General features: G+C 48.5%; 1 protein-coding gene across 2 annotated transcripts in view; it reads right to left on the bottom strand.

The window, feature by feature from the left end:
• Window positions 1–232: 232 nt before the first annotated feature.
• Window positions 233–22373, bottom strand: part of TRMT44 (tRNA methyltransferase 44 homolog) — a 79225-nt gene continuing 57084 nt past the window's right edge. For both annotated transcript variants that reach the window (XM_068106133.2, XM_078772314.1), the window contains one exon: window positions 233–840. In XM_068106133.2, coding sequence (XP_067962234.2) covers window positions 626–840 — 215 coding nt within the window. In that variant the 3' untranslated portion in view covers window positions 233–625. The remainder of the gene's footprint in view (window positions 841–22373) is intronic.

A 22373-nucleotide genomic window follows, 5' to 3' on the forward strand; every position in this document is an offset into this window, starting at 1 on the left:
GACACTGGGGGAGGGGTAGAGGAGTGAGAAGGAGTTGGAAAGGAATGAGGGGGAGGAGTAAAGCGACCCTCACTCTCCCCCGTGTTGGACCCATTCTCCCCTGTATGTGACCCATTCTCTCTCCCCCGTGTGTGTGGCCCACTCTCCCCCGCGTGTGTGCGTGATATGGGAGGGATTGGGGTTGGGGAGGAGAGGATTGAGCTCTTGAAGTCACCTTTTACATGAGATGTAATGACAGATTTCAAACTGTATTTCCCATGTGCACGCACATGCATTCACATGTTATCAGAAGAAAATACATTGTGTAGATTACATTATTTGTGGATCTGATAAATTGGCAGTCACCATTTTGTAAAACTGAATGTGCAGGTTCAAATCTAATTGATATAATGTTCAAATATAATGTGCAGGTTCAAATGCAGCATCTAATTCAATATGTCGAAATGTCAGACACGTCCATGCCCATGGGATTCCCACGGGTAACCCCACTAGCCTATAATAAACCTCTTGTACACTGTCCAAGTTAAACAAGGTGCTTATTCCTGGGAAACGGATTCAAACCCATGACACAGTCAACCATTTAATAGCCACAAGCATCAAATATGCTCCAATATAAAGTACGTATTCATGAATCATGAGTAATTTGCTGGCTATCAGCATCTCCATGTGCAAATGGACACTGAGAGGTCTGCAATGGACAACCCTGAGGGTGATGCAAGTGGAACCAGCAAGGTCGACTTTTGCGGCGATCACAGGAAGCACGTTTTATCCTGGCCTTCTTCACTGGATGATCTAGCAAGTGTTGCCTCCAGTCTCGCATGTGCACCACTCCCCTCAAAACTGTCAGGCACATCACAGTTTCGGTTGAGATAGAGAGATGGACATGGAAAGATGTGAAGAGATAGAGATATACAGAGACATGAAAATACAGCCGAAGAAACATGACTTTTCTGATTTTTCTTCTCCCCTTCTTTCTTCTGTCACTCCGCCTTCACACACACACTATATATATACACAAAGAATTAAGTTAAGCACCCCCCCCCGTTTTTTTACAACCTCGCACATTACAAGTTTGTTGTCGTCAAAACAGTGTAATATACCCATGATATTGCTATATTTTCTGGAGAAGTGATATTATGGTCACATAAAAACATAACAATCATGCCGTTTTCAATATTTTATTCTGAATAATTTAAGGTGAAATTTTTTGGGAATTTTAGGCATATTTTCACCTCAATTTAAGTATGGAGCTATAGGTCCATCACGGACAGTGTGGATGACGTTTATGTTTTCTAACGTACAGTCATTGTTCTGAGAAGACCTCTAGCGATCTTTGCGTCAATAACGTGTGTAGGACCCACGTGATCGGATCACTGACTCAACCAATCACTTTTTTTCACTTTGATCACTCAATTTCATCAATGATAATTGCTAATGTCATACCAATCATTATTTGATCTCACATACCTTAGAATATATGCCAATGTATACATATACACAAAGAATATATATTAGGGGGTGCTTACCTTAATTCGTTGTGTAGGGGTGCTTAACTTAATTCTTTGTGTATATATATATATACTGTGTATATATATATACTGTGTGTGTGTATATATATATATATATATATATATATATATATATATATCCAAATATATGTGCAGTTCTCCAGCTTTCAATGAGCGCAAGTAATGACGTCACTGCCATGTACATACGCTCTGCCTGTCAAGCTCTCAAGAGAACCCTCTGACAGAGCAGAAACAAACGTCATTACTTGCGCTCATTGAAAGCTGGAGAACTGCACATATATTTGGATTGGTTTGCTCCCAGCTGCATCCAGGGGATTCCATATAATGAGTGGATACCAGAGGTAATGTGCCATGTGGCAGATGGCACTTATCGCTCCCATTAAGGTACAGCATAGCTGGATGGGATACCTTAATGGCGGTTCACCACTGATGGTATGAAATCGCAAAGTGACTGATATATATATATATATATATATATATATATATATATATATATATATATATATATATACAGTAATACCCCGGCCTACGTCATTAATTGGTTCCATAAGCCGTGACGTAACTCGGTTTTTGACGTAAACCGGGCGTAATGCCTTTAAAATGCCTTAAAATGAAGACAAACACGGTAAAACTAGAATAAACAACTCGCGAAAGTAATAACTATCATCGCTAAACCTTAAAGAACACTAAAAACACATTTTAGTCATATTTTTTAATGAGTAATGAACACAATTAATAAATGAATTTGTAAAGAATAATAAATAAAATTAATAAGATTATATTATTCACCTTAAACATGGCGTCTCTTCTGAACACAAACACACATTTTAGCAGTCTTAGCTGGCGGCGCTTTTTCAGTGACGTGTGCGAGAATACGTTCCCTATCATGAATGATGGTGGATACCGTCGACCGTGGCAGCCCTAAGGCATAGACCTTATCGTGAATCGGTAAATATCAACAGAGGGCGCTCCACCACAAAGCATGATGGGATCGAAAAGGGGGCAAACGTAAACACGAACCCAGAAGAGGAAGCGTCTGTCTACGATCGACGCTGTGTTTACGGAATAGTAGGGTCAATATACGAAAAAACTCACCTAACCCCCAAAAAATTGATACAAAAGGTTTTTCAATGGATTCTGGTACCATTGGGCATGCTAAATAACATACTAAAAATCTAGTAACATCTGACTGATGGGGGTCATTTTCAAGATGGCGTCCAAGATGGCCGCCAGGAGCTTAAAATGGCCATATCTCAATTATTATTCAACCTAGAAAGGTGGTTTTGGTGTCTAACCCTAGATTTTAGGGCCCAATGATTCCAATTGAATCAATAAAATTACCATCAGTTAATGATTTATTGACAAGTCCAAGATGGCATCCCAAGGTGACATCCTGATCCACTAAAATGGCTCTGTCGAATAGTAGTCAACCTAGAGAGATTTTTTCAGTGTGTATACCTAGGTTTAAGGCACCCAGGAAATCATCAAAATTACTTAAATAAGCACAAAGTAATCAGGTAATCCAGTAAGCCAGGTTTACCAGCCCATTAGGCATTTGTTGTCTTATACAGTTAGTCGCTATTCATCGTCATCCTCCGACTCCTCTGGAAGAAACTTGTTATGTGGATTGTCACATTCTTCTTTAGCATGCCCAATGGTACCAGAATCCATTGAAAAACCTTTTGTATCAATTTTTGGGGGGTTCAACCATATATTGACCCCTCTATACTTTTCGGTATCCACGAGACTCCAGAAATTTGTGACAGATTGCCTTAAGTTTCAACTGAATGTCATTTTGAAGGCTGATAATATGGATTTTGTTTATGTATACATGTACCAAATAATATACTTATTCCTTTTGAGATGAAAATAAATTGTTTGTCAGATTTTTGAGTCCCCCCCCCCCCCTCCCCCTCCCCAATATAAAATAGTCTGTCCCTTGCCATAACCTCTCAAGCTTTGTACAAACCTTTGTCTGTAATGATCACTGAATACTGTGGACTGGAGTCACAGGTGGCAGTGGTGTAGACACATTACACTTATCTCCAATCTGAAACACACACTTGGTTCATTAGCTGGTGAGTCGGTAAACCTGGCTTACTGGATTACCTGATTACTTTGTGCTTATTTAAGTAATTTTGATGATTTCCTGGGTGCCTTAAACCTAGGTATACACACTGAAAAAATCTCTCTAGGTTGACTACTATTCGACAGAGTCATTTTTAGTGGATCAGGATGTCACCTTGGATGCCATCTTGGACTTGTCAATAAATAATTAACTGATGGTAATTTTATTGATTCAATTGGATTCCTTGGGCCCTAAAACCTAGGGTTAGACACTAAAACCACCTTTCTAGGTTGAATAATAATTGAGATATGGCCATTTTAAGCTCCCGGCGGCCATCTTGGACGCCATCTTGAAAATGACACCTTTCCGGAAGTCAGATGTTACTAGATTTTTAGTATGTTATTTAGCATGCCAATGGTACCAGAATCCATTGAAAAACCTTTTGTATCAATTTTTTGGGGGTTCAACCATATATTGACCCCTCTAGAAAGGAAGATGGCTAATGTGAAAGAAATTCAGCGTTTTTTGGCATTAAAATCCAGCGATTTAAAGAAATATTTGAGGGAAAGGGGGGGTTCCCATTGGAGAAGAGAAACAACCTGCTTATGCAAGAACAGTTCCTGAATGTTGAAACCTCGATCGGCCATACAAATATCGCCGGGCTGGAACTTGTCTACAATGTTCGTCATCTTTACAATTTTTTTGTCCGACGTGTTTCCTCCTGTAGGTTTGGAAATGTATGAAATTGTTCCACTAGGTGTAATACCAACAAGGCACTTGAGAGTAGGTCTTGACTTATATTGGCTGTACACTTGCGAACAAAACTTGGGAGACAGTGCTTTGTCCTAATCCAAAGCGAAATGCGAGGTCCTCCTCGCGAAGATTAAGCCGAAGCTTCATGAGTGTCATGAGTAGTTGATCCTCTAAAGGAGGGCGAGGGGGAGGGGGGAGGGGGAGGGGGAGGGAAGGGGGGAGGGTGAGGGGGGGAAGGGGGAGGGGGGAGGGGGATGGGGAGGGGCAGGGGAAGGGGTAGGGGGAGGGGGAAGGGGTAGGGGGAGGGGGAAGGGGTAGGGGGAGGGGGAGGGGAAGGGGAAAAGGGAGGGGAAATGGAGGGGGAAAAGGGAGGGGGAGGGGGAAAAGGGAGGGGGAGGGGGAAAGGGAGGGGGAGGGGGAAAAGGGAGGGGGAGGGTGAGGGGAGAAGGGGGGGGTAGGGTGGAGGGGGAGGGGGAAGGGGGAGGGAAGGGGAGGGCCAGTCAACAATGACGTTGCAGTTCTCATGGTCGGAGAGCAGCACAACAATCGCGACATCGTCCTGCATCTTCGCAACAGCACGAAGCGGATTTGGAGACTCACCGATCCTGTGACGCCCTCCAGTACCGGCGTTGCCGGGCGGGGGAAGGGAGACCCGTACATTACACACATTACAACATTACACACACACAAACTGTGTTTTATGTTCAATGGTCTGGCGGCGGGGATGGAACATCACGTGATCGCTCTGAGCGAATCAGCGCACTGCTCTGCCACCAGGTCAGATTCCGTGTATAATATTCCTCGCTGAAATGCGCTGAGGTAAATATGAATAAAAAATATGGATCTCGTCAAATATTTTCGGTAGGCCATGTCCTTCCCAGGCTCAATGGCCATGTCTGTGCCAAATATCAAGTACGTGAGCCTCTCCGTTTCGGAGTCTATTGGTAACATTACACACACACAAACTGTATTTTATGTTCAATGGTCTGGCGGCGGGAATGGAACATCACGTGATCGCTCTGAGCGAATCAGCGCGCTGCTCTGCCACCGCTCAGATTCCGTGTATAATATTCCTCGCTGAAATGCGCTGAGGTAAATATGAATAAAAAATATGGATCTCGTCAAATATTTTTAGGTCGGCCATGTCCTTCCCAGGCTCAATGGCCATGTCTGTGCCACATATCAAGTATGTGAGCCTCTCCGTTTAGGAGTCTATCGGTAACATTACACACACACAAACTGTGTTTTATATATATAGATTTTATTTATTTTAAATATATTTTTAAGGAAAAATTAATTTTTTTCACGTCCGTAGGAGTGAGGTAAAGTCGCACACAATGACGTTCCCTGAACTGAAATTTACTCTCGAAGAGTGGCGTAAAGTCGGATTTGACGTAGGTCGAAATGGCGTAAAACGGGGTATGACTATGTATATATATATATATATATATATATATATATATATATATATATATATATATATATATATATATATATATACAGTGGAACCTTGACTTACGAGTTTAATTCGTTCTGTGACCGAGCTCGTAACTCAAATTGCTCGTTTCTCAAATCAAATTTCCCCATTAAAATGCATTGAAATGCTATTAATCCGTTCCAGCCCGCCAAAAACCACACCAATTTTTTTTTAAATATACAGTATATATAAAAATATCTCGCGCTTTATATTTCACCTGTATGCAGCATACAAGTTGGCAGGATGGCCTGGACTGGAGGTACGCACACTTGACTCTAAAGTCTAAACTGTCCAGCCTGGGTTTGAATCCCGACCCAGCTATAACCTGTCATGGGTGAATCACAGGCAGGGTGATTCATCAATGTGTGTACCGCTAAACTGGGCGCCCCGTTTGCGTCCCATTAGTTGTTGGATGTTAAGGATCTCACCGTGTTTTCCACAAAGAGAAGGCGAGCTATCGCCGGCACTCTGAACAAGTTGTGGCCTGGCATGCTCTTCTCCTCTGCCGTTATATACGTCCTCCTCGGCATCTTTTTCCAGAAGAGCCCTGTCTCGTCACAGTTGAAGATTTGCTGGGGGATGTATCGTTCGGCTTCTATCAGTTCGGCAAAAGTTATAATAAAATCTTCAGCTGCCTTCACATCCGCCTCACCAAGTCGACAACACGCACACCTCGCTCATGTTTTTCGACGATTGCGTGTTTTATATCCAAGCACATCATCCTCTTCTTCTTCTCAGTTATAATAAAATCTTCAGCTGCCTTCACATCCGCCTCACCAAGTCGACAACACGCACACCTCGCTCATGTTTTTCGACGATTGCGTGTTTTATATCCAAGCACATCATCCTCTTCTTCTTCTCAGTACCGTGTTTTCCACAAAGAGAAGGCGAGCTATCGCCGGCACTCTGAACAAGTTGTGGCCTGGCATGCTCTTCTCCTCTGCCGTTATATACGTCCTCCTCGGCATCTTTTTCCAGAAGAGCCCTGTCTCGTCACAGTTGAAGATTTGCTGGGGGATGTATTGTTCGGCTTCTATCAGTTCGGCAAAAGTTATAATAAAATCTTCAGCTGCCTTCACATCCGCCTCACCAAGTCGACAACACGCACACCTCGCTCATGTTGTTCGACGATTGCGTGTTTTATAGCCAAGCTCATCATCCTCTTCTTCTTCTCAGCACTGCACTTGGCACTCACTTTCTTAGGCCCCATGGTTAAAACTAAGAAATTTTCCAAAATAACCAAAATGCGAAAACAAAAATGCAGCGATATACGGCAGAGATACTGTACTTGCACGGCAAGATAACCACGTGACCAGAACCCACCTGGTGGCGGCTGGCGTAAACTCAAAATAACCAACATGCGAAAACAAAAATGCAGCGATATACGGCAGAGATACTGTACTTGCACGGCAAGATAACCACGTGACCGGGTGGCGAAAGCTCGTAACTCAGATCTCGGCTCGCATCTCAAAGCAATAAACCGCTCCGAGCGACGGCTCGTATCTCGAAAAACTCGTAAGTTGGGGCACTCGTAAGTCAAGGTTCCATTGTATATATATATATATATATATATATATATATATAATTATATATATATATATATATATATATATATATATATATATATATATATATATATATATATATATATATATATATATATATATATATATATATATATGACCATGGTAAGATCTCCAACCTTTAATTGAACAAACAATGACTCAACGTTTCGATTAACAACATGTGAAGCCACACGCCTCCGTGCCTGGTGTTGCCTGGTGTTGGGCTAGCGGCTAGGGTGCCAGCTTTGGATCCAAGGATCCTGGGTTCGAATCCCGGTCGATCGCTGAATTAACGCCAGGGGGGTTGACTCAGCCTGTCATCCTTCCGAGGTCGGCAAATTGAGTACCAGTTCACTGGTAATTCCCTGTGTGTCGTAAAAAGGCGACAACCAGGGTTGGCAGCAGGAAGGGCATCCGGCCGTAAAACATGGCTTCAAAAAGGGGACCAAAAAACAACAACAATCACGGTACCCGAAAAAGGCCAACCCCCGCTTGCGGGGAAAAATGGCCTCTAAACGGTGGGGGGTGGGGGGTGGGGGGTGGGGGGGGGGGGGAAGATCTCCAACCTTTAATTGAACAAACAATGACTCAACGTTTCGATTAACAACATGTGAAGCCACACGCCTCCGTTAATCTTCCTCAAGAGTGATAAAATCATCTCAACATCCCCTTATATGCAAAGTGGGCGCGGTATATGCAAAGTGGGGTGGGCAAAGCTGGACAGCCAATGAAACCGTATCACACCGCTCTGCTCTCGTGAACGGAGACGTTACTGACCAAATTCAAAAATCAACCGCATATTAACGGCTTAAAATAATCCTGTAAGCAATGCTGGATTATAACTCAAGTGTTTAGAAATCAGGAACAATCATTACATTCCAACCTTTAATTGAACAAACAATGACTCAACTTTTCGATTAACAACATGTGAAGCCACACGCCTCCGTTAATCTTCCTCAAGAGTGATAAAATCATCTCAACATCCCCTTATATGCAAAGTGGGCGCGGTATATGCAAAGTGGGGTGGGCAAAGCTGGACAGCCAATGAAACCGTATCACACCGCTCTGCTCTCGTGAACGGAGACGTTACTGACCAAATTCAAAAATCAACCGCATATTAACGGCTTAAAATAATCCTGTAAGCAATGCTGGATTATAACTCAAGTGTTTAGAAATCAGGAACAATCATTACATTTAATTAAAAGTTAAACTTGTAAACAATTAAATTGTAAATTAAATTAAAACTGTAAATATATTAAAGCAAAAATTTTTTTAAGATAAAATAAAATTGCCATATCAAGATCATCACATGTGGCCCTATGCGGTAAAGGGGAATGCGGGAAGGGGGGAGGTTATAGAGGGGGATAAAATGGGGGGGGAACCAGAGGGAGGTGGAAGCGGAGGGGGGGGGGGTTTGGGAGAGGGGTGGTTTGGAGGGAGGGGGGAGGGGGGAAGGGGGAGGGGGCAAATTGTCCGAATAAAAACCTTGTGTGACATATTATGTGGACTCGTTGTTCAAAGTATGGAATGCCTGCTTCGTTTACACAAGAGTGGGTCAAACGCTACCGGTAAGTCAACTACCTCTTGTGTGATCGAGGTAACAGTTTCTTCTGTGTGCCAAGCCTCCAAAACACGTCTTCTGTTTCTGTTGGGTGTGGAACCCAAAATATTAACGCTATCCCATAAAGGTGTGTGGCCTTCCTTAAGGCCGTGTTTGGCAATAGCAGATCTGCTGGGATAATTACATTCAAATGCTTTTTGGTGTTCAGCAATACGTTGACCTAAGGTCCTCCCGGTTTCACCCACATACTCAGCTCCACAACCACAGGGCACTATGTATACCACCCCTGACCTATCCTTCCTCGGAAGCTTGTCCTTGACCCTCATAAGGGCTTGGCGAAGGGTGAAAACCGGTGCGAAACTCACCCTCACTCCTGCCGATTTCAAAATTCTGCCGACCCTCTGTGAAACCCCCGGTACAAAAGGGAGAACACACAAACCCTTTGGTTGTTCTCTCGGTCTCAGCCTGTTGTGTGGGGAAGCCCTTATCGTTTTCCTGTTGGGTAGCAAGCTGTCAGGATAACCATTTGCCCTTAACACATTTTGAAGATGGTCCACCTCACTCATCTTGTCTTCAAAGGTAGATGGTAAATGACGTGCTCTTTTTGAGAGGGTGTGCACCACCGATCTTTTGTGTTCCATTGGATGGCAAGAATTGAAATCAAGGTAGCGATCAGTGTGTGTTGGTTTTCTGTACACCATTACCTTTAAGGCTCCTTTGGAATCCCTTGCTACGAGTGTATCCAGGAAGGGAAGGGCTCCATTTTTCTCCTCTTCAATGGTGAAATTAATGGAGGAAAAAGTTTTATTTATGGTCTCATGTATGATGCCCACCTCATCAGAATGACAGATGACAAATGTGTCATCCACGTACCGGAACCAAACACGTGGTCGCACTAACAGGGCTGGAATGGTGCGTTCCTCCAAATCCTCCATCACCATGTTGGCAATCACAGCCGATACCGGGGAACCCATCGTGGTGCCATAAACCTGCTTGTAATATACCTCATTAAATACAAAGTAGGTGGAAGAGAGGCAGGTAGAAAGCATGTCACAGACGTCCATCGGGCTTAAAGCTCCCGCAGTCTTTTTCCATCGATCATCTTCCATCAAACGCCGGTTTGCCACCTCAATCGCCAGGGCTATGGGCACGTTGGTAAATAAAGACAACATCAAACGAAACCATGGTCTCGTGTGCTTCGATGGTGAGCTGCTTCACTCTTTCAGCAAATGCTGTGCTATTGTGCACGGTTCTCTCTGTTGTCCCCACCAAATGCTTCAAAATGTTAGCCAAAAACTTGGATAGAGCAAAAGATGGACCATTAATACAGGAAACGATTAACTGTAGCGGAAATCCCTCTTTGTGCACTTTCAGTAGCCCGTAGGCCCTGGGAGCCACGCCCTTACTGCTGTACAGACGTTTGTACGCCGCAGCTGATGGTCTACCAGTCGCTTTTAATCTGACAAGCATTGAGTTTAACCTTCGTTCCTCCTTCTTAGTTGGATCTGCGGTTAACCGTTCATAAGTACTTTGGTCCGCCAACATATCCTGCATTTTGTTGGTGTATACAAGACGATCCATGAGCCCCGTTGCCCGTCCTTTGTCCGCTGGTAAGAACACCACATCATCCATGTTGCGTAACTCTCGTAAAGCTTGTTGTTCTTTCGGGTCCAAATTGAAATTGTTGTGTGAAAATTGCGGATGGCAAAGTAAAACAGCAGCCACAAGTGATCTGATTTCGTTCTTGGTGGTGTTATCAAGATTCATCATCGCAGATTCCACCCGTGATACAATGGTGTCTTTCGGAACAAATCGGGGAGTGATGGCAAAATTAAGGCCCTTCTGCAATAAGATGGTTTGTGCCTCCGGGAGCTGCGTAGTCGACCAGTTAACCACCCACCGGTTCCGAAGAATGTTCACGTCAACGACGGGAGTCATGCGATGTGTGGTTTCATCAACCAATGCTGTGAACTTTCGTTGATGTCGTTTCCCCACTGATGTCCGAGTGTGCTCCGCGAAAGTGTGAGCTCTCCGTTGTACTCGATCCCATAACTCGCCAGGTAGTCTTGGCGCAATAGTACAAGCCAACTGTTGCACATGGTCATACCGTTTAGTGAGGCGATGGTGGCAGTTTGAAATGTGCAAACGAAGAAACCTCCGTCCTGTTGCTTGCATGATCTGCTTAGCTTTCAAACCCGGCATGGGAGGTCTGAAACGTAGAGGCTTCGGAAGAATGTTCTGTTCCAAACAGAGATGGTTAAACCGAAGATGTGCCTTCGTTACTTCGCTCCACAAGGTTGGTGTAATGACGGCATCTCTTGGCAATGTCCTGCCCATGGCTTTCGCCAATAATTATAAGCAAAGATTTGCGGTTGGGAGTAAATCCAAATGACTCCATGGTAAGATCTCCAACCTTTAATTGAACAAACAATGACAACGTTTCGATCAACAACATGTGAAGCCACATGCCTCCGTTAATCTTCCTCAAGTGATAAAATCATCTCAACATCCCCTTATATGCAAAGTGGGCGGGGTATATGCAAAGTGGGGTGGGCAAAGCTGGACAGCCAATGAAACCGTATCACACCGCTCTCGTGAACGGAGACGTTACTGACCAAATTCAAAAATCAACCAGCGATCTCCAACAAGCCCTTCTTTACCGGGCGCCTTTCTCCACGAGTCCTCACAATGCGCTCTCTCCAACAAAGTCCTTTATAATGAGCCCTCCTCCGCGTAAGTCCTTCTCATGCGAGCGAGCTCGGTCAGTCCTTTCAAAGGGCTTTGCGTGCGCGGTTATATATCGCCGCTTTTGCCAGCCCTCTCGAACCTCTAGCCACACCCTTACCATGCCCCTTAACCATGCCCACTTGAGCCCTGGTTGGTTGATGGGGTCTTACCGGCTCCGCCCTTGATGGCTGCTTGACGTGGCCACACCCCCAACCTCGTGCTCCGCCCCCTTTTCGGGCCTTACCTCGTGGCATTTGGGCTGGTTTGAGCGAGCAACTGGCAGCTAACGCTGCCGGCCCAACGCGTAACAAACTGTGAGCAACAATGGGGTGCAGACTGGATAGCGCTCAATGGTGTCGGTTGGAGGGAGGCTGCAAAATGGACGGGGCCTACTCTTATTTGTTTTACACAACGCAGATGCAACTATTGGAAATGGCCTTATCCTAAACACATACTATGAAATAACTAGCGTTCTAAGGTGACCTACGTGTTGCTTGTGGCCTAACTATGGGGTGCAACCTTTAACCTTTAATGATGTTACCTGTGTAGGTTCTCAAAACCGCAACACTGCACCCCTCCTTTCGCCAGGCTCGTCCCCAAGCCAAACCACATACCACATACCAGTGAGGACGGCCGGCTTCGAGCAAGGGTCAGGACTACCTTTTAACAATTAGTGTGACACTTAGGTGTAGTTTCCCTTTACATTTAACCTAACACCCTGGGTGCAACAGTTTTAAACACTAGATATGTCCCACCTGCTGCGTTGTGTACTACCTAACTGACTCACACCCACAATTAACGGAATTACGGAATTATTTTCAAACTACACATAAAGCCGGTGGAGAGCATGTTATTTACAAGACGACTAATTATTTACAAAACTACAACCCAGGACCTGTCTTTTGTGGGAAAAGAAAAGAGATTTTTGAAAAGAGGAAACACCGATTGCACTGCACTGCACCAATACACCATACATGCATATGCACCTAAATAATAATAAAAAATGCACAAAAAGCACAATCACCAAAAATGCACAAAAACATTTCAAAATAATTAATGATGATGTCTTGTGCTTGGCTGCTGGGCCGATGGATTTTCTTGCTTCATGTTCTTCGGTGTGCCATCGTTAAACTTAATGTCTTCTTTTCCGGACACACCAAAGATAATCAATAAAAAGTGCACGAACCGTGTCCGCTTTTTATTTTGGCCAGCAGGGCCAGCTTAGGTGGTCCGACTGCATGGCATGTGCGCCACTTAAGAACAGTGGTCCGCAAGTAAGATGCTGCTGGCAGCAATGGTTTGCTCCAGCAAAGGTGCCAGGCCACAGAACGTGTGGTCCATATGGTGTACCGGTGCAGGCAGCAGGCAGTATGGTGCAGCACAAGAGTGCAGCCGCACAGCTCAGGGCACCTGCACACTCCCCTCAACAAAAGACCATGGGGTTCATGGGTGGGGAGGAAGACAAAGCAGAGGTTAGCGGGGCAAGGGCGCAAGGGTACACGTCAAAACAAGGTAATGCGACATGAGGGGCGCGGGAGGAGCGAGCGGAGAAAGCTCGTCCCTAGCCGTTCGTGACCCCCCCCCCCCCCCCCCCATGCTGCCTACACTACCCTTGCCCTTCCCCGTATGTACACAATTTACAAATTCGTCTCTACCGTCTCGTCTCCCATATCTCCCCCTAAACCAAATTCGTCCCCAATCCCTCCCAGGAAGGAAGGGATGGAATATTACACAATGTCTCACCCACGTCATGATGCGTCTTTCATTCCAAACATTTGCAAAACCTGGTGTGGAGTCATGTCACCTCGGTGAGTGGATGTGTATGGTGCAAAGAGATTTCATCCTAACTATCCTCCTAATTGACATTAACTCTTTAAACTACCCGGGGTCTTGCCCTGCCAATCCAATTGACCACTTTACACTATGTGGTTCTAAAAACCATTTCCCATTGACCATCCTGTGGTGCTCATCCAAATTTGGGGTCTCACTCCCCCCATTTTTCAATACTGTGCCCTCACACAATTTTGGGGCTTGGTCGTGTGGCTCTAACAGCAGGTCTACCTACCTGCGCACCTCCGGCACTGAAGTCACCACCAGAGCTTGCCTAGCTCCTGCGACTACCCGAACTTGGGGAAGGCCCTCCTGGCTCTCTCACCCCACTGATACCCTCTCTGGCATCGGGTCCTCTCCTCGGATCCTCGGGCCCCACTGAACGCTACTCTGAACACTACCTGGCTCCCAGAGCCTACTTGCGGCCTCACCTGGCCAACAGACTACCAGTGGCGGAGTGCCCATTTAACCATACTCACTAACAGGCTCACACGCCCAGCCATCCGCTTACTCATGCACCCCTCAAAGCAACAACTTGCTACGACTCACACCACAGATGTCAATATCCAACAATTTACCTACTCCCTCTACCTAACTTTAAACTACCCTCCCCGGGTATTCGTGAAGGGGTCCATCTTCCCCCATCCACTCCTTCGCACCATGCACTCCACACCACTCATTCCACACACCATGTACTCCACACCATTTATTCCATACCACTATTCTCACCATTTATCCACTTGCACACCATGCAAGCCATTCACTCAATACACTTACACTTGTCCACAATACTGGACTCATACACGCGCGCGCACGCACACACACACACACACACGCACGCACGCACGCACGCACGCACGCACGCACGCACACACACACACACACACACACACACACACACACACACACACACACACACACACACACACACACACACACACACACACATCATTCTCGACCATTGCCTCATTTGCTCACTCTCACCACAAACACTATCATTCACAATTCCTCATTTGCGCCTAAAGCGCATCCTCAAGCTCATACACACAGCATCATCTAACTATCTACTTCCCTCTAAAACTCGTGCTTTCCCCGTCTTCCCTTTACACTAAGCACATCCCTCGTCATTATTATCCACCTAATCTGACTACGTCCCCACTACTTGTACAATGTCTCTACTTAAATCTTGGTCTCCTATGGTTATATTTCTAGATCCCTAACAATTATCCTAGCCCGCCCTGGCTAGTTCATACTGCCAAACCCCATAAACCTACTGGTCCTTTGCCCCAATGATGTGAGGGATGGCAGAGCTACCATCCCTCTACATCGGACACTATTTCCCACTATCACCCCCAGTCCTCTCGCACTATGAGCCCCCGTCATGTGAGGTACTGGGTCCTGCCTCGGCATCTAAAGCCGAGGCGATCCATGAGGGCGCCTGCTCGCCTGTGTAGGGTCTTAACCGGTCGGCATGGACGATCCGAGGGAGGGCTCGTGGCCCCATCTTGATCTTAATGACCATGTCACAGACTTGCGACAGGACGACCCCCGGGCCTTGCCAGGGAGAGGTGAGTTTGGGGCACCTACCCTTCCGCCTCCGGGGATTGAAGAACCAAATCTTCATCCCCGGAGCGTACTGACTCCCCTGGCTCCAGTGGTCGTACCTGCGCTTCATCTTGGCACCCGCCAGCTGAAGCTGGCGGCGTGCTAAGGCATGGACCCTCTCCATGCCTTCCTCCAAGTGACGTGCATAGCCCTCCCTCGGCGGTGTATCGGTGGACTCTGGCACGGGACCACATAGCAAGTCGGCGGGAGCCCGCAACTCCCGCCCATACATAAGCAACGCTGGACTGCATGCGGTGGCTCCGTGATGGCGAGTTCGGTCGGCCGTTAACAAATACGGGAGATGTTCATCCCAGTTGTCCTGATGGGTGGTGGTAAACAATGCCAATTGTTGAACCAGGGTTCTATTGAACCTTTCCACCATCCCGTCAGTTTGAGGTCTTAAGGGCGTTGTTCTGGTTTTCCTAATTGACAGGAGCTTGCACACATCTTTTAGCAATTGGCTTTCAAAATTTCGACCCTGGTCGGTGTGCAGCTCCTCCGGAATCCCATGCCGACATACAAATCCTTCCACAAAGGCCTGTGCCACCACCCCGGCTTCTTGGTTGGGGAGGGCATAGGCCACCGGCCACTTGGTGAAATAGTCCATTACAACGAGGATGTACTTGTTACCTTGGCGGGTGCGGGGTAGTGGTCCTAGAATATCCATAGCCACCCACTCAAGGGGGGCCCCCACCTGGTGTAACTGAAGGGGGTCCTCATCCTCCGTGCTGGTCCCTTTTTAGCAGTACAGGCGTCGCATCTCCGACACTAGTCCTGTATGTCGCGCCCCATATTTACCCAATAGAACCTCCGGCGGACCCGAGATGTTGTCTTTGTCCTGCCCAAATGGCCGCCGGAGCAGGTACCATGCACCTGCTGTAATATGATGTTCTTAAATTTATCTGGAACTATCACCAGCCAGGAAGTTCTCTCAGAGGGAACCTCCACCCATTTGCGGTACAAGATGTTATCTTTCAATTCCAGGGTTTGCCACTGAGCCCAATATGCCTTTGTTGGCGCCCATAGGGGGGTGACCTCTTCCCCATTAGGTCTTTGTCCCAATCGAATCCATTCGTACACCGGTCCCAGTATGGGATCCTCCCGCTGGGCCGTGCTCCAAGCCAATGTTCCGAATTCCTCATCTGCGGTTAGTGGCAAAATTGGCCCCCTCACCCGGGTTGCACGGACTACGAGGGTAGGGGTTGAGTCTGCCAATTGTTCCCTCTCCTCGTGTCTCACACAAAATTTACAGTTTTCCCCCAAACAACGACGTCGAGAGAGTGCATCGGCATTCCCATGGGCCTTCCCGGCCCTATGGGTCACACTGAAATCGTACTGCTGCAACTTTTCCAACCACCTTGCAATTTGGCTCTCAGGTTCCTTGAACCGGAGGAGCCATTGCAAGGAGGAATGGTCAGTTCGAACCAGAAATTTCCGCCTGTACAAGTACGAGTGGAAATGGCTCATGGCAGCCAGCATAGCCAATAACTCTTTACGAGTGACGCAATAATTTCGCTCGGGCCTACTCATGGCCCGACTATAATACGCGATCACTCTCTCCACGCCCCCCTGTGTCTGGGACAAAACTGCGCCCAATCCTTCCTGGCTTGCATCCGTGTCCAGGGTAAATGTCCCGTCACTAGTGGGGTACGCCAGAATGGGTGCGGATGTCAAACACCCCTTCAATGCTAGGAAGGCCTCTTGGCACTCCCTTGTCCAATTAAATCTCGTCCCCTTCTCCGTAAGCCGGTGAAGGGGCCGGGCCAACTCTGCAAATTTTGCCACAAAGCGCCGGTAGTAGGAGCGGAGTCCCAAAAATCCCCGCACCTCCTTGATGGTATGTGGTGCGGGCCACTCCTCTACCGCTGTAATTTTGCCTGGGTCTGTTATTACCCACTCGCGACCAATGACGTGACCTAGATAGGCCACCTCTCTAGCAAACAAAGTGCATTTACTCGGACTCAGCTTTAACCCTGCCTGTCTAAGGCACCCAAACACCTGGTCCAAATTAGCTATGGCTTGGGGGAATGTTTTAGCATGTACCAGGATGTCATCCAGGTACACCAGGCATGACTGCCATGGCATGCCGCCCAGTACATGCTCCATCAATCGTTCAAAGGTGGCGGGGGCGTTACACAAACCAAACGGCATCACAGTGAACTGATACAGCCCCTTACCTGTGGAAAATGCCGTTTTCTTCTTCTCTGCCCTATCCTTCTACACCTGCCAATACCCAATCTTGAGGTCCAAGGTTGAGAACCAATTTGAGCCCGCAACAGCATCGAGGGTATCGTCAATTCTTGGCAGGGGATACGAGTCTTTGAGTGTCACGTTGTTCAGCTGGCGATAGTCCACACAGAAACGCGTGGTCCCATCTTTCTTTTTGACCAGCACAACAGGTGACATCCAAGGACTTCCCGAGGGCTCGATGATACCTGCATCGAGCATTTTTCTACCTGCTCGTCAGCTTCCTCCCTCTTGCTCCAAGGGCGGGCTGACGAATAGGCCGGGCCTCACCGGTGTGGATCTGATGTTTCATCAGGCCCGTACGTCCAATATCCTCGGAGGACAAGGAGAAGATATCCAAATGGGATTCAATTAATTTGTGCAAGGCCTCCCTCTGGGTACCCTCCAACTCTACGCTACTTCGATTTACCATCTCACAAATGGGATCGGGCCAATTCCTAGTACTTTCTGAAGACTCCCTCTGGGGCCGGCTCGGCTGGACGTTGTCGTCCCTCACAGGCGCGACTTCGTTAACTGGGGTGCAGCCGGCTATCTTCGTGCCCCGTCCTATAGTGCGTGGTTCCGTACTAATATTAATTACTCGGACGGCCACCACCGACCGGCCAGTCCGTTTTTACGAGGGTGCGGCCCATGACTAAACCCGGGATGGACTGCGCTGCCACCGGTTCGACTAGGCCGCAGGACTCCTGCCATGTTGGGCGAGCCAGCCATCGGGCCGGCAATATTGCCTCGGCCCTCGGGGGAATGGTCACGGCCTCAGAAGCCTCCAGCTCCGTCCTCTCGGCCATGCTCACCCCCCTTAATGGCAGCCCATCTACTCCCACTTGCAGGGTCCCCCGGCACAAATCGATTTTACAACCGCTGGCAGTCAACAGATCCAACCCTATTAAGCATGGGTCGCACACCTCCGCCACCCAAACTTCTATCTCCCTCTTTACCGACCCTAACTTGAGGGTTACAAAACCACGCCCTATGATAGGGGCCGTTACCCCGGTAGCCAGCTGCAAACTATGATTTTCCAGACACTGGATTTTATCCCAGCCATCTGCACTCGAATTAGGGATCACAGGGCTGATGATCGTGGCGCTAGCTCCTGTGTCCACTACGGCGTCTACCCCCACGCCGGCAATTTTGCACCGAATTGTCAAGCTACCTGTACCAATTTGGCCACAATAAATGACCTGTCGCGTCAATGAGGGCGCTTCACCATCCCCTACTACCGAACACGGCCCTGTATGCTCGGCACCTTCTAGTTTCCCGGGCCCTGGCGGGGGGGGGTGTCTGGGGTCGGCTTGTCCGACCCGTTCGAGGTGGAGTTGATGGTCTCGGCTGCCGGGGTCCGTCTCGGCGTGGAGCTCGACACTCCCACGCACGGTGACCCAGCCGGCTACAATTAAAGCACCTCACCTGGTAATGTGCTTGCCTCCTGAATTCCAAATTTCCCCCCTTGAAAGTCCTAATTGGGGCATTTGTCCGTGGCCTACCAGGGGCCACCTCCGGAGCCGCCTGCCATAATGGTCCAGGTCCCGCCAGGTGCTGGTCCACCAGCCTTCGGACCATGCTTTCCAGGTCAGGGCCCCTTTCAGGGGCGGGCCGCCTCAGGGGGCCGCCACCAGCCACGGGCCCTACCTGGCGCACCGCCACTGCGTGGCGCTCGCTTCCCCGGGCCAGGGGCCTCGCTGCTTCCCAACGGGCCGCAGCGTCGGCCGCCTGGCTCAAAGTCCGCGGGCGCCACATGGCGAGCAGTTGCCGAAGCTCGTGAACTGGGAAGGCCTAGATGAAATGGTCCAGCGCCAGGCTTTCCTGGGAGGCCGCCGCCATGTCTTCGTGTGCAATCCCTACCGCGCGGCGAATGTCATAGGCCAGGTCCCCGATGGTCTCCTGGGGCTTTCTCTTTCGCACCGCCAGCTGAGCTTTAACAAGCTCGCTTTGCTGTTCAATTCCAAATCGATTAATTAAGGCCGCACGGAGGGCTGGCAGGGTGATAGCACCCGGTGGTAAAGCTGTCAGCACCTCCCCGCCGCACAGCGCCCCCACGAGGTGTACTCCACCTTCGTCCAAATTCCAACCATTCCCCCTACACACATGGTCGAATTGCGCCAGGTACGCCCTCAAATCACTTTTGCCGTCATACGGCGCGAGTGGAAACTTATGGCTGCCTGAAGGCCGGACCCCGTGCGTCGCTCCTTGTGGAGTTAGCGTGGGGACGAACCGTTCGGGCCCCCACAGTACACTATTCCCGGGGGGCTCGCGTGCGTCCCCCGTCCCTCTAAAGACTACCCCTCTCGGTGTCGATGCTTGGGTCGCCTCGTCGCAACCCGCTACCCATGCCATACTCGCACACCCCGGCTCACCAACACCTCTCACACTCCCCATGGTCGGACATCCCTGCGCATACTCTCTCTCCACACACTCCGGACCAGTCGCACACCTTACCATTGGCCTCTCACGAACGCCCGGGTCTATAACAACCCCCAAGCTTACTGAACCTCCCCTCACACCATATACATTTCCACGTATATCGCCACTCACCTTGGCACCTCGTCTCCGCACCTCCTCCGCCACCTGCAAACTCTTTATTTGGTTAGCAAGCACGTCATCACGATGTGAGCACAGACCTTGTACAAATTCCATCACCTCCTCCTTTAGTTGAGGGATGTACTGTGGGGGCCCGAACTGTGGGTACTGTGGGGGCCCGAATGTAACGTCAACATTCTTAGTCTCCCTTCGTCTCTTTTTAATTTCACTCACCCCTTCTTCTACCTCCTCCAACTTTTGTTTCACCCCCTCTATTTCCCGGTGCGCCCCCACAATTTCTTCTTCTAAGGCCACATTGGTCGTCTCTATATGGTTCCCGATTTCTCGTTCTCTCGCCCCAACGTCTTTACCACCTCATCCAACCTCTTGGTCAGCCCCTCGTGTACCATCTGGCACTCTTTCTTCGTCGCCATAAGTTCTCTTTTTATTTCTTTCTGTGCCGATTTCAGCCCCCCTATCACGGCCGTGTTCTTACCCACTTGCTCCCCTAACTCTTTCTGTTCCACCGTCAGCTTCTCTACCTCCCGCGTCAACTCCTCTATGGGCCCCTGTAACCTAGCCGTACTCTTTTTCACCTCTTTCTCCACACGCTCCTCACACTGCTTTACCTCGTCGCGTACCCCCGTGACCTCTTCGCTCACCCCGCGCCTTATGTCCTCCCCCATTTCTTCTATTTCCCTCTTAGATGCCGCCCTCATTTGTTCCAATTCATTCTTCTGGGCGTCCATTTTGCTTTCCAGCCCGTTTTTACCTCCTCTATCTGATCCCCCATTTGTTTTATTTCCCGGGCAGATTTATCCCCCATTTCCCTCAATTGGCCCCCCATCTTGTTTTCTAACTCCATTAACCCGTCCTTCATTCCCTCCATTTGGTTCTCTTGGGTGGCCATCCTGTTTTCCAACCCCGTTAACCCGTCCTTCATTTCCTTCATTTGGCCACCCACGTCCTCCAATTGCCACCCCAATTTGCTTTCTAATCCCCCCAATTTGCTTTCTAATCCCCCCAATTTGCTTTCTAATCCCCCCAATTTGCTTTCTAATCCCCCCGAATTTGCTTTCTAATCCCCCAATTTGATTTCCCCATATCATTTCTCAATCCCCCAATTTGCTCCTGCATTCTGTCCCCCCCCCCCCCCCCCCCCACATTTGTATGGCTGCCTGAATCTGCGCCATGAGAGCCTGCACATCCATCACCCCCATTTGCGCAGCGGGCACGGCCCTCGTCGCCATGTGCGAGGCGCCGCCATTTTGTTCGCCTGCCACCCCGACTGCTGCACCCTCATTGATGTCCTCTTCCATTTCTCCCAATTGTCCCAATTCTTCCCGAGGGGTCCTGGGTTAATTCTAACTCCTCCTCATCTACCCCCACCGGCATCCGACCGCCTTGGCTATCCATGGCACGGTTTAATTTAGATGGTAATGCTAAATTTGGGTCGCACGTAATTTTGACCAAATTTGTCCAAAAGATAAAAAAATTGGTTCGGGTTCCAAATCCCACTCCCCGACACCAATTGTTGCAGATTTCCAACGTCGGCCTCCCCCTTATAAAGGGGGGGATTAATCCTCTTGTCTTTTTACTAGCCGACGCGATCCCGGGCCTATCACGTTCCTTCCAGTCGGTGTTAAATAGGGTTGTAAGCCGAATTAGTCTTATTACCTAAGTACTAACACCGGCCATGAAGCAAGGAAATAACCCCACCCGAACCACGGCGTTAGTGGACACGCCGAGCGAAGCGAGCCGCGATTCGGGCCGTCAACAGGTACTAAACCCGATTTGAGCGGTTGTGATCGTGCCACGCTTACCCAATGGAGAAATCACTAAGACGGTCGAATTAAGAGGAAAACAGGCAGAACAGGTAATTTATTCACACTTTGTACAAATAAGAAGAGGAAGAAAAAGAAAGAATATACAGGGAAGAGGAAGAAGCAGATACACAGGGCAGCCTTATACAGTCTTATACTTATCCCTGGACACGGGCCCGTTCGCACTCAGACTCACTCACATGGGGTTGTAGATGGTCGGGTTGAGGGTCCAAAGATGGCGTCCACAGCTCGTCCGGTCCCCGACTCGTACCGTGCAGGTGATGGAAGACAGCAGGCAGCTCTCCGCATGGCGTAGGCGCGAGGCGGACAATTATATATCGGGGGGATCGGTAAGCGGTTAGCGGTTATGTTGGGCTCACGGTCGCGAATGTGATAGGAATGCTGGCGCTTGATATTCGCTCACCGCAAGTCCAAGCCAAATTCCCAACCAGCGATCTCCAACAAGCCCTTCTTTACCAGGTGCCTTTCTCCACGAGTCCTCACAATGCGCTCTCTCCAACAAAGTCCATTATAATGAGCGCTGCTGCGTAAGTCCTCCTCCGCGTAAGTCCTTCTCATACGAGCGAGCTCGGTCAGTCCTTTCAAAGGGCTTTGCGTGCGCGGTTATATATCGCCGCTTTTGCCAGCCGTCTCGAACCTCTAGCCACACC

This window comes from Myxine glutinosa, chromosome 2 (assembly GCF_964187855.1).
Source record: "Myxine glutinosa chromosome 2, kmMyxGlut1.1, whole genome shotgun sequence".
Taxonomy (NCBI): Eukaryota; Metazoa; Chordata; class Myxini; order Myxiniformes; family Myxinidae; genus Myxine; species Myxine glutinosa.